At 50.7% G+C, this 10,260-nt stretch overlaps 1 protein-coding gene across 1 annotated transcript; it reads right to left on the minus strand.

The window, feature by feature from the left end:
* Positions 1-234: 234 nt before the first annotated feature.
* On the minus strand, positions 235-3,291 carry HTR1A (5-hydroxytryptamine receptor 1A). The gene has a single exon (XM_053408436.1). It carries the CDS (start codon positions 2,230-2,232, stop codon positions 910-912), a length of 1,323 nt encoding a protein of 440 aa, XP_053264411.1. The 5' UTR covers positions 2,233-3,291; the 3' UTR covers positions 235-909.
* Between the last annotated feature and the right edge of the window lie 6,969 nt (positions 3,292-10,260).

Consider the following 10,260-nt stretch of genomic DNA (forward strand, 5'->3'; position numbering starts at 1 on the left):
TTGCTTCGCTCCCTTTCAGAGTTCGTACTTACTCGGCCTTAAAAGAAGCAAAGAAGTTTTTTAGCTTCTTCTTTAAAATAATAAAAATAAATAAATCCGAGGGGTTTTTGGGGGGGCGTGTGGGGAGCGAGCGAAGGAGAGAAACCAGACAGATTTACGTTGTTATGCATAGGATGGTTTTATTGTGTGGTTTCAATTCGGGCAGGTACCCTGTTTGTTGGTTGGTTGGTTGGTTGGTCGGTTGGTTAGTCTCCAGGTCTGCAGCCCATCCTACCACCCCCACACGCAAACACACACCCTCAAAATCCCAGATCAGCTCCCCTAGATCGGATTGTTTCTATGCACAGTTTGGAGTAAGGAGGAAACTCTGAGAAGGAGTCGAGGCCGGGAGCAACAACAAACGAGACTGTCAGGCTTCCCTGGGACGCTCCTACCTTCCTGAGCCGCCTCGCGGTGTTGAAGCAGGAGTTCAGAAAAGGGACCCCCGAGGGCGCCGGATGAGCAACACTGCGGGGCGAGAGCAGTTGGCTTTGGGCCCCGGTCTGTTTTGGGACCCAAGGCACAGGGCAGCCTCCATTCGAGCGTCCCAAATGGGGAAAGGCGGGGTCCAGGCGACGCTCACCGCCCTCCTCTCCTCCTCTCCCGAAAATAAAAGAGCCATCAGTGCCCAATGAAAATGGCGCAGAAGAGGTGAGATGGCCCAGCCCCGACGGCATTACAGGGCATCAGATGTCTGCAAAGCATCCATGGTAGAAGGAGATGCCTGGGGGGAGGGGAGTTCATGAAGAGGTGAGGTGGAGGATAAGACCCACACACCCAGTGCCTACCCTACCCCTCTCCCAGCCCCCCACTTTACCCCCCAAAAGCATCTCTCTCTGTGTGTGTGTGCTGCCCCTCCCTGCGCTCCAGTCACTGCGTGCAAAACTTGCACTTGATGATCTTCTTAAAAGCACTTTGGAAATCTTTGTTGAAGTAGGCATAGATGACCGGGTTGAGGAGCGAGTTGGAGTAGCCTAGCCAGTTGATGACGGCGCCCAGCCAGTCCGGCATGTAGCAGCCCGAGCCGCACAAGGGCAAGACCAGCGCCACGATGAAGAAGGGCAGCCAGCACAGGATGAAGGTGCCCATGATGATGCCCAGAGTCTTGACCGTCTTCCTCTCCCGGGCCAGGGCCATCTTGCGCTTGGCCTCTGCGTTCTTGGGCTCGTTCTTGCGCTCCGTCGACGGCGTGGCCGCCCCCGAGCTGCCTTGGGGAGGGTGGTGGTGGTGGTGATGGTGGTGGTGGTGATGGTGGTTGGGCAGGGGCAGGTGGCTCTTGGTGGAGTTGGACGGGTTGACCTCGAGGATTTCCAAGGCAGCCACCGGGCCGTCCTCTCCCAGCCGGAGGGCCCCATTGACGCACGGGCCCTCAGGCCCTTTGGGCTCGACGGAGCTTTTCCAGCTTTTGGCCTGCTGCTGGGGACCCCCGTTGCTCCGCTTGGGCTCTCCGCTGGACGAGGAGGCTGACAGGCAGGTGTCGGCCACCTTCTCCGAGTCCTCATGCTGCTGCTGCTTCTTGTCTGCTTTCTTGACGGTCTTGCGGATCCTGAAGCGCGCCGCCTTGAAGATGCGCCCGTAGAGGACCAGCATGAGCAGCAGCGGGATGTAGAAGGCGCCGAAGGTGGAGTAGATGGTATAGCCGGGGTCCTTGCTGATGGTGCAGGCGTTGGGGTCGGCCCTGTCCTCTGGGGTCCGCCAGCCCAGCATGGGCGGGATGGAGATGAGGAAGCCGATCAGCCACGTCAGGCTGATGAGGACGGCGGCCCGACGGGGCGTCCGCTTGTTGACGTAGTCGATGGGGTCCGTGATGGCCCAGTAGCGGTCCAGGGCGATGGCGCACAGGTGCAGAATGGACGAGGTGCAGCACAGCACGTCGAGGGAGTTGAAGATGTCGCAGGTCACCTGGCCCAGCGTCCACTTGCCCAGCACCTGGTACAGGGCGGCCATGGGCAGCACGAGCACCGACACCATCAGGTCCGTGACGGCCAGGGAGCCGATCAGGTAGTTCGCCACAGTCTGCAAGGTGCGCTCCAGGGCGATGGCGGCGATGACACACGCGTTGCCCACCACGGCGAACAAGATCAGCGCGCCCAGCACCACCGACGTGCACAGTTGGTAACCCAGGGTGGCCGCGGGCGCCGGGCTGGTCGGCTGGCTGCCGTTGGCCGCCGTCGTGCTGTTGGGCATCTCCATGGCGGAAGGGGGTCGGAGGGAGGAGCGGGGGGGGCGGGGGGCCGAGGAGGCAGCGCCTTCACTCCGGCGGCGGCGGCGGCAGCGGCGGTGGGCAGCAGCGCTTCCAGAGGGTCAGCACCACCATGGCCCCCCGACGGGACGGGCGGAGAGAGGCGGCGGCAGCTGGCGGGACTCGCGCGCCCCTCGGCGGGCTAAAGCCAGGCAGCGCCTCGGGCTAGCGCCAGTCCCGGCACACCGGCTGCATCTCCTGTTCCTCCTCCTCCTCCTCCTGTTCCTCCTCGGCTAGGCATTCCCGGGAGCAGTGCCCAGCACCTCCTCTCGAGCTTCCTTGCTGCTGCTGCTGCTGCTGCCCCCTCCCGCCGCCGTCGCCGCTGCTCAACCCTCCGGCGGCCCCCACTTGCTGCTGGGCTGGCTCTCCTGCTTCCTCTTCCTCGCCCTTCCTTCTCAAAGTCTCTCTGCTTCTCTCTGGCTCTTGCCCGCCGCTTCTTATCCTCCCTGCCACATCCCCCCGTCACTCACTCGCTGAGCTTGGCTTCTCGCAGCCTCCCGTCGCTCTCGCCGTCCTCTCTCTCTCTCTCTCTCTCTCTCTCTCTCTCTCTCTCTCTGCTGCTCCTCTTCCTGCCGCTGCCTCTTGGGCTCCCTCCTCGACTTCTTTGTCTCCTTTATTTATTTATTTCCTTCTGCCTGGCTCCCATTTATTTATAATTTTATATCCCTTTTCTCTCTGCCCCACTTCTCCTCTTCTTCCTCCCTTGTCTGCCCTCTCCCGCCTTCTCCCTCGCTTCAGCTCCGCTTCTCTAGCCCTCGCTGCTGCTGCTGCTGCTGCTGCTGCTCTCTTTCTGCAGCCGCTCTTCCCCCGTCCACACACACACTCTTTGCAGTCCTCGCTGCCTGCTGCCAGCCCTCCCCTTCGTCTTCTCCTTGTCACCCCGTCGGCTTCTTTGCTCCTCTTTCAACCTTTAGGTCTGCCCCCCGGCTCCTCTCCTCTCCTCCTTTCCTTCCTTCTTCTTTTCACTTCTCCATTGCCAAGGACTGCTGAGATCTCTCGCCTTCAGCATTTTGTTGCCCCCCTCCCCCCAATTCTCCTCCTCTTGGGTTTATTTCCTCCCTCCACCTCCCCTCGGTCCCTCCCTTTCACTTCTCCGCCCCCCTCCACACACACACACACAAAACGCCCCCACATAGACACCTCGTGTGTGTTAGTGGGTGCTTCTCGCCGGATGACATGGGACTCTGGGCTGATGGTCCTTTTCGTCAATGGAATCTGGGGCAACATTCATTGGGTGCCTTAGCAGCCATAGGGGAGTAAGGATAGGACCGATAGGACACATTCTCTCCTCCCCACCCCAACACACATTCACACATGATCCATACACATGTCAGAAACTAGACCAGATAGATTCTCTAAAGGAAGGGGAACCCCCTACACGCAACGCAAACCGCCTCCTGCTCCCCGCCCCCCATCGCAACCCTCCAACAGCAGGCGAGAATCGTTAAAAAGAGCAAAAGTTATAGTGGTGTTGCTGGGAGTCCGGGACTGCTTCGCCGCGCGTCAGCCCCCTCCCCTTGAAAACTCAGTCCCTGTAGGTGCGCCCTCACGTCTACCCAGCCACGAGTGCCAAAGAGGCAGCATGCAGTGGAGAATGAGCTTCGTCTTGGCCGGAGGCGACCCGGAGGAACTGGCGGGGGCTTGACGAGGGAAAGCAGCGAGAACCGCTGAACTGAGCTCCCCGTCTCTCATTTCGCTTCGTTTCAACTGGAGCGCTTTGCCTGGGGAAGCAGCTCCGTTGAACCAGCGGAGGGTCACTGGCGAGAACCGTAGGGAAGGGATCCCCCTTCCCTCCCCCCCCCCGAACCGCCTTGTTCCCTCGCTGGAATCGGGCGCTTTGCAAGGAAGGCGGCGGCGGCGGCGAATGGGCATCCCTGCTCTGCTCCCCGCCTTCCTCGCGGCAGCAGAGCCGACGAAGTCCGTTTCGGCGCCGGCTGGGGAGCGCCAGGATTTCAGCACCCTGGACAGCGCTGAGCTTCAAGGGCATTTGTCGCCACCTGCAGGCGCGCCACGTCGGGCTTCGCCTGTTCAGCTCGCGTACCTGCGCTGACTCGGAAAGCCTCCCCAGATAGCTCTGTAGGCAGAGGACGGCCACGTTTCGGCGCGCCCGTGGGCAGCTGCTTCCCCGCTGAAAAATGCTTCGGGTCGCTTGAATGTATCTGCCCGAAAAGTCCCTGAAACTCCACGTCGCCTTTGCCCACCTCGGGTCAGCGGGGGCGGGGGGAGTTGCGGGGGAAGGCATTGCTTGGGCGCCTTGAAGCGAAATGTACTCGAACGCTCCGTCTTTTATTCTCTCCCTCCTCTCCTTTTTCCTTGAACTTTTGTTGCTACCATTTCACAGACAGGTAAATCGGACCGCCCTGGTGTTTCAGAGCAGCGGAGTGTCGGTGTGTGGGCGCATTTGCCTGGAGGTTACAATTAGCCCTTTTATTTCGCCTAACCACAAAGGCTCGAACGGGGTTTGGATTGTTTGGAGTGGGGGAATCCATAAAAGGCAGCACTTCAGTTCCAAAATGATGGCGCACAAAGGCTGGATATAAGCCGCGCTATCTGCTTTGAAAGACCCCACTCCTAATTGCAGGTGATCTTTAAAAGTGGCTGTTACTAAGCAGTTAGGAAAAAGTGCTCTGCAGAGGTACTCCTTTCTTAGCTAGCACTTCAGGGTTAAGGGGGGGTGCTTTGGCACTGAAAACAAGAACACAGGAAGCAACCTTATACTGAGTCTTCCCATCTATCTCAGTATTGTCTACACAGACTGGCAGCGACTATCTAGGGTTTCAGGCACGGGTGTCCCCCCTCCCCTCACAGCCCTATCTGGAAATGCTGGGAAATGAACCTGGAAATTTCTGCAGACACAGCAAATGATTTACCACTAAACTCCCTGGAAAGGTTCTGGAGCTGACTCTTAGCTTGCACCAACACTTTATAATATAAGCATATGGGAAGGCATACGGTTACCAGGTACTTTTTAATTGCAGCCAACAATGATTTTCAGTGCACTTAAATGAAAAGGGACCCCAAGCCAAAGAATTGTATGTCCGCTGAAATTTCCCGTAAGGAATGGTGACTTGTATAGCAGCTAAAGAGTTTGTTTCGTTTCTGGGTGTGCAATCGCACCAGAAAGTCATTGTCAATCTGGCTGTACGTGGATGACTGTGCAGCTGTTTTTCTAAGCTCTTCCAACTTCCAATGGAGTAAATGAATCGTTTTGTCCTAGAACCTTTGAACTGAATTAGTTGGGTCACACAATGATCAATAAAAGAGCCAAGGTAAGGGGAATAGACCAAGGCAGGTTTCTATAGCGTCATGTCCTTGAAGTATCTTAAGATGGATTTGTTTACATGTTGTCCACTCAAATCATTTGGAAGCACTGTAGCACAGAGTCATTTAGGAATATCTTATCCATCCACTAGATACTGGTCACTGAAAGTGGAGAGGTTTGTCTGGTTGTTTCTGAATCTGTTTTCTGGATTCTGTCATGTCTCACACACACAAAAGCAAGGATCCATTCTGTCCTGCTCTCTCTGCTCAAAGGAAAGTTGCATTGCAGGAAATTACAATGCAACCAAGTATTGAAATTGCTGATCTCCAAAAGATAAAGGATGCTATAGCTTCACTTGATAGAAAGAGGCAAAAAAAACCAAACCAAAACAACAACAACTAAAAGAGAGCTTGAAATGAAAACAGTATCTCTGGGAACAATCTGAAATGAGCATCAGATTGGCACACCGTAAATCAATGCATTTCTAGCTGGTAAACATCTCCAAAAAGTTCAGAGGGTTTGGGGCTGGTGACAATTAGCTGACAATTTTATTTTGTTGACAAGAGTGTCAGTTTCACTGGAAGAAAGAACTGAAAATCCTGAGGAAAATAATATCACTAGGTTGGTGGGATTTTCTGCATCTCTTTACAAGGTTCTTTTAATAAAGAAAGGGGATTTTGCACCCCAGTTTGCCCTCAGACATTTTTAGAGTTGAATGTTGCTTAGAACAATGTTTTTTCTTTTAAAAATGTTGCTCTTAAGAACATAATTTATAAATTGCCTTGTTGGTTCAGACCAAAGGTTTATCTAATCTATAATTCATTTTCCAACCATGACAGCCAGATACCCTTCAAAAAGGGTATAATGAAGATAACTACCTCTGTCCTTGGTTCTTAATAACTAGCAATCAAGTCCACAACACACCCACACACACCACACGAGCTCCTTTTTCAGCTATCATATATACTACTAACAGCAAACTCATTATCCGAGTGCTAATAATTATGTAGCCAAAATGGCACTATCGTGCACGTGAGTTGGCTCGAGGGAACCCCAAGGTTTGCAGAAATGCCACAAAATTGGGGGGGCAAGGAGAGACCCAAAATAGTCTAGTGAGGACTCAGCATGGTCAGTGGCCACAGAACACAGAGCGACATAGAAGGGAGAATATCCTTTTGGGAGCGGAATGGAAAATCAGGGAGAAAGGAATGGAATGTCCTGGAATGGGGCATTAATTGGCTGGAACTCTGAACAGGAGCACTCCTATTGCAACATTTAGTCACAGAGGTGCACCTTGAGGTGTCTAATAACATTAGTCCCACCTTCTCTCAAACAATTAGAGGCATTATGGGTAAAGCAGTCATACATGAAACCTGCAAAGAGAAATTGTGTTTGCATTTCCAACTGTGAATTTGAATATCAGCTACTGCTGGGTCCCCAGTAATATTTGGCGGGGGAGACTATTATTAACTTTATGATGAGGCCCTTCATGCATTCATACATATCTTCTTTCCTAAACAGAACACTACATTGTGGATTTCATAATCCTACATCTACATGAGCTTACATAAAAGGAGCCATAGCTCAATGGTAAGAGCACATTATTGATACAGCTACAGCCCTAGGTTTTCTTTCTGGCACTTCATCACAGTTAAAAAGGATCTGAGGAGGCAGGGAACAGAGAGAATTATGTGCAAGACCTTGGAATACCACTGCCAGTCAGAGTAGACCAGTCAAACTTAAGCTGGTGCCCTTCAGATGCTTTGGACTAAAACTCGGACTGTCAGCCCCAGTCAAAGGTAGGAATGGACACTGGGGCTCCTATTGTTAGCAAAATGACTTGGTATACCACGCTGTCCTCCTAGGATGGCCATTGAATGACAATATAAGGGTGTGGGGTGTGGGGAGATCTGGAAAGGAATGGTGGCTGCCAGAAGAGGAACACACAGATGGTGGGAATGAGAAAGAAAGAAAGAAAGAAAGAAAGAAAGAAAGAAAGAAAGAAAGAAAGAAGCCACTACTAGAGGAAAGGTGAGTTTCCCCAATCCCCCCTTCTTTTCAATCATTTTCTTCCACTCTCCAATTTTGGCACCTTCATAGAAGTTTCTGCTCAGGACTACATAAGGGGAGGAGAGGGTTTCACATGTAATGCTGAACCATAGGACAAGCTGCAGCTTCTCCTCTCCTCCTCCTCCTCCTCCAATGCAACCACGAGGAAGCAGTTCAAAGCTTCCACTTCCATTTTAGATTAAGCGCAGTTTTGTGTTGTGTCTGAACCCGAAACAGTGTTTAATCTTAACTATGGTTTGCTGAAACAAGTCAATTTTTCAAACCAAGGTTTATATTAACAAATATTTGGGTTCTAACAACATAGCATGCTCTGATTAATTTTAAAAAATAGAGGATTCCAAAGCCCTCAAGGTCACACCAGAGAAGAAGTAGCAACACTGGAGAGAGATTAGGACCCTAAACTGTGTCCAAACAAGCCCTATGATTCTCAGTGTTCTATTTGCAGTCCCTTTTTTAGTACTTTTTGATAATCAATTATTTTGCTGCTGCAGCAGACTGTGCTAATATTTCTACTGAGCTTTCTACTCTGCCCCATGACCTCTTTTGTAGGCAACTGCAGCTATTCTAGATTTCCATAGCAGTTGGGATTTATTTTCCCCTTAAGTGTTCTTGTTCTTTTTTGGGGAGAAAGTGCAGCAGTTTACACTTACTCACACTTGATCTCAACTCTGTGATTGTGTTGCCCCTCAATAGTTCTTCACCGTAATCTCAAGAACGTGATGTTTCAAAAACTTACCTCTTACTATTAACTGATGGCTCCAGATCATTTCTGACCCCAACTCCATAAAACCTTCCCACCAACCCTATACCCACTTACCTGGGACGAAGGTAGTACCTTCCACCTCTATGATTCTATGATGCAATAGGACTTATTTCTGAGTAGGCATGCTAGGATTGCTGTGTTACTAGAGAGTAAGTCTCATTGAGATCAGTGAGTCTCAGGGGCAGAAGTACACATAGCAAGGAAATACAACAGGCACAACTGTAAAGGAATGGTTTGTGATTTACTGTGTCATTTTATTGAGTTGCTGTACCATTGGAATACAAATCGAGCATTGTTTTATTCCGCTATCAGGCAAGATACATTTAATTGGGCTGTTTTCAAAAGCATAGAGCTGCTGTCACTGGACTGGTGCCCACCAGGTGTTATTGAACTCCTGGCTCATCCAGCATGGCCACAAAGGACAGGAATGGTGGGAGTAGCAATCCAAAAGCACCTAGGGGGCACCAGGTTGGGGAAGACTGCCATAGAACATACATTTCCCACACATCACTTTCTTATGTGACCATCTCTTGTTAAGTTCTCACACTTCCTTGGAGGTTTTTAAGCAGAGGTTGGATGGCCATCAGTCATGTATTATTTAGTTCACAGGCAACTGGACTAGATCCTCAGCATCCGTTCCAACTCCACAATTATTTGATTCATAGTTGTGACTTAGGCTGCAACACCATTGGACTTCTGAGTAGACATGCCTAAGATCTGGCTTGAAATTTGTTTATTGTTTCCTTTTGGAGACAATATAGGTTTTAATTTCCTGGCTTCCAATAACCTTCACACGGTTAGAGAAAGAAAATAATAAAGGAGGTAAACCCTGTATTTGTGGTCACCAACTTCTGCCTTCATGCACATGTATATAATGGTACCTCTGCATTTTTTCCTTTCTTCTCTTTAACTGAAAAGCAGCCTTGGGAGACTGAAATCAGAAGTGGAAGAGTCAGTGGTAGACTCAATAGGGGCATAGTCATTTCCCCACTGGCGATTGTTCTGCCCAAAATTGGCTCCCCATGTAACATTCTTTATCAAAACTGAAATATATGTGGCATTTTAGTGAAGGGAAATAGCTAGAAAGAAAAGAATCAAGTATCCCATTTCTTCACCACTACCATGCTTCCAGCACCAGATATTCTCCTACTCATACAATAATTCTGAGCTTTATTTGATGGGTATTAGTAAGAGGGTATATCAATTATATTTAATCCTCTACAGACTCGTGTGCTTGGGTTAGCTAACAAAGGAGAAAATGACTGGTGCCAGTTTTAAAACCGTGGGGCTAGCACATAAAGAGCCCCAGTAGCAGAGTTTAAAAAACTCTACCCAGTAAGCAGATTAAAGAAGCATAGGAATGGGTTATTAAACCTTATTTTAATGCCTTCCCAGGGCCATAGCTAGGGGGTGGTGAGGTGGGCCCCCGCTAGGGGCGCAGGTGATTTGGGGGCACAAAATCGGCTAAAAATATGTCCATAAATATTGATTATTGCCTCATAAGAAATGGTTTTGGTGGAGGGAGGGGGTTGGAGGAGAGGCAGAAAGAAGAGCTAATTTGTTCGTGGCTAGGGGACGCAATCTGGATGGTTCTACCAGGGATGTAAGATCACCTAGCCACAGCTCTGTGCCTTCCAGCTGCTTGAGGCAGCTGGCCTCCTTACTACCCTCATGCAATGAAACACTCTGAAGTAAGTTTTAAAATGCTTTTCTTAATCCGAGGTCACAGTCATGCATTATCCTATGTAACAATAAGGAATGCAGGTAAATGTTCTTGGATAGAAATGTATAGCAAAGGCAGCCTCATACACATATCTGAGGCAGAGAGGTATGTTGAGGCATGTCTGCCTCCATCACTTGCAGTGGAGAGGGAGAGAGGGAGGG

This window comes from Podarcis raffonei, chromosome 11 (genome assembly GCF_027172205.1).
Source record: "Podarcis raffonei isolate rPodRaf1 chromosome 11, rPodRaf1.pri, whole genome shotgun sequence".
NCBI lineage: Eukaryota > Metazoa > Chordata > Lepidosauria > Squamata > Lacertidae > Podarcis > Podarcis raffonei.

Coding starts and splice junctions, on each gene's coding strand:
- HTR1A (XM_053408436.1), bottom strand. CDS start 2,232: ATGGAGATGCCCAACAGCACGACGGCGGCCAACGGCAGCCAGCCGACC.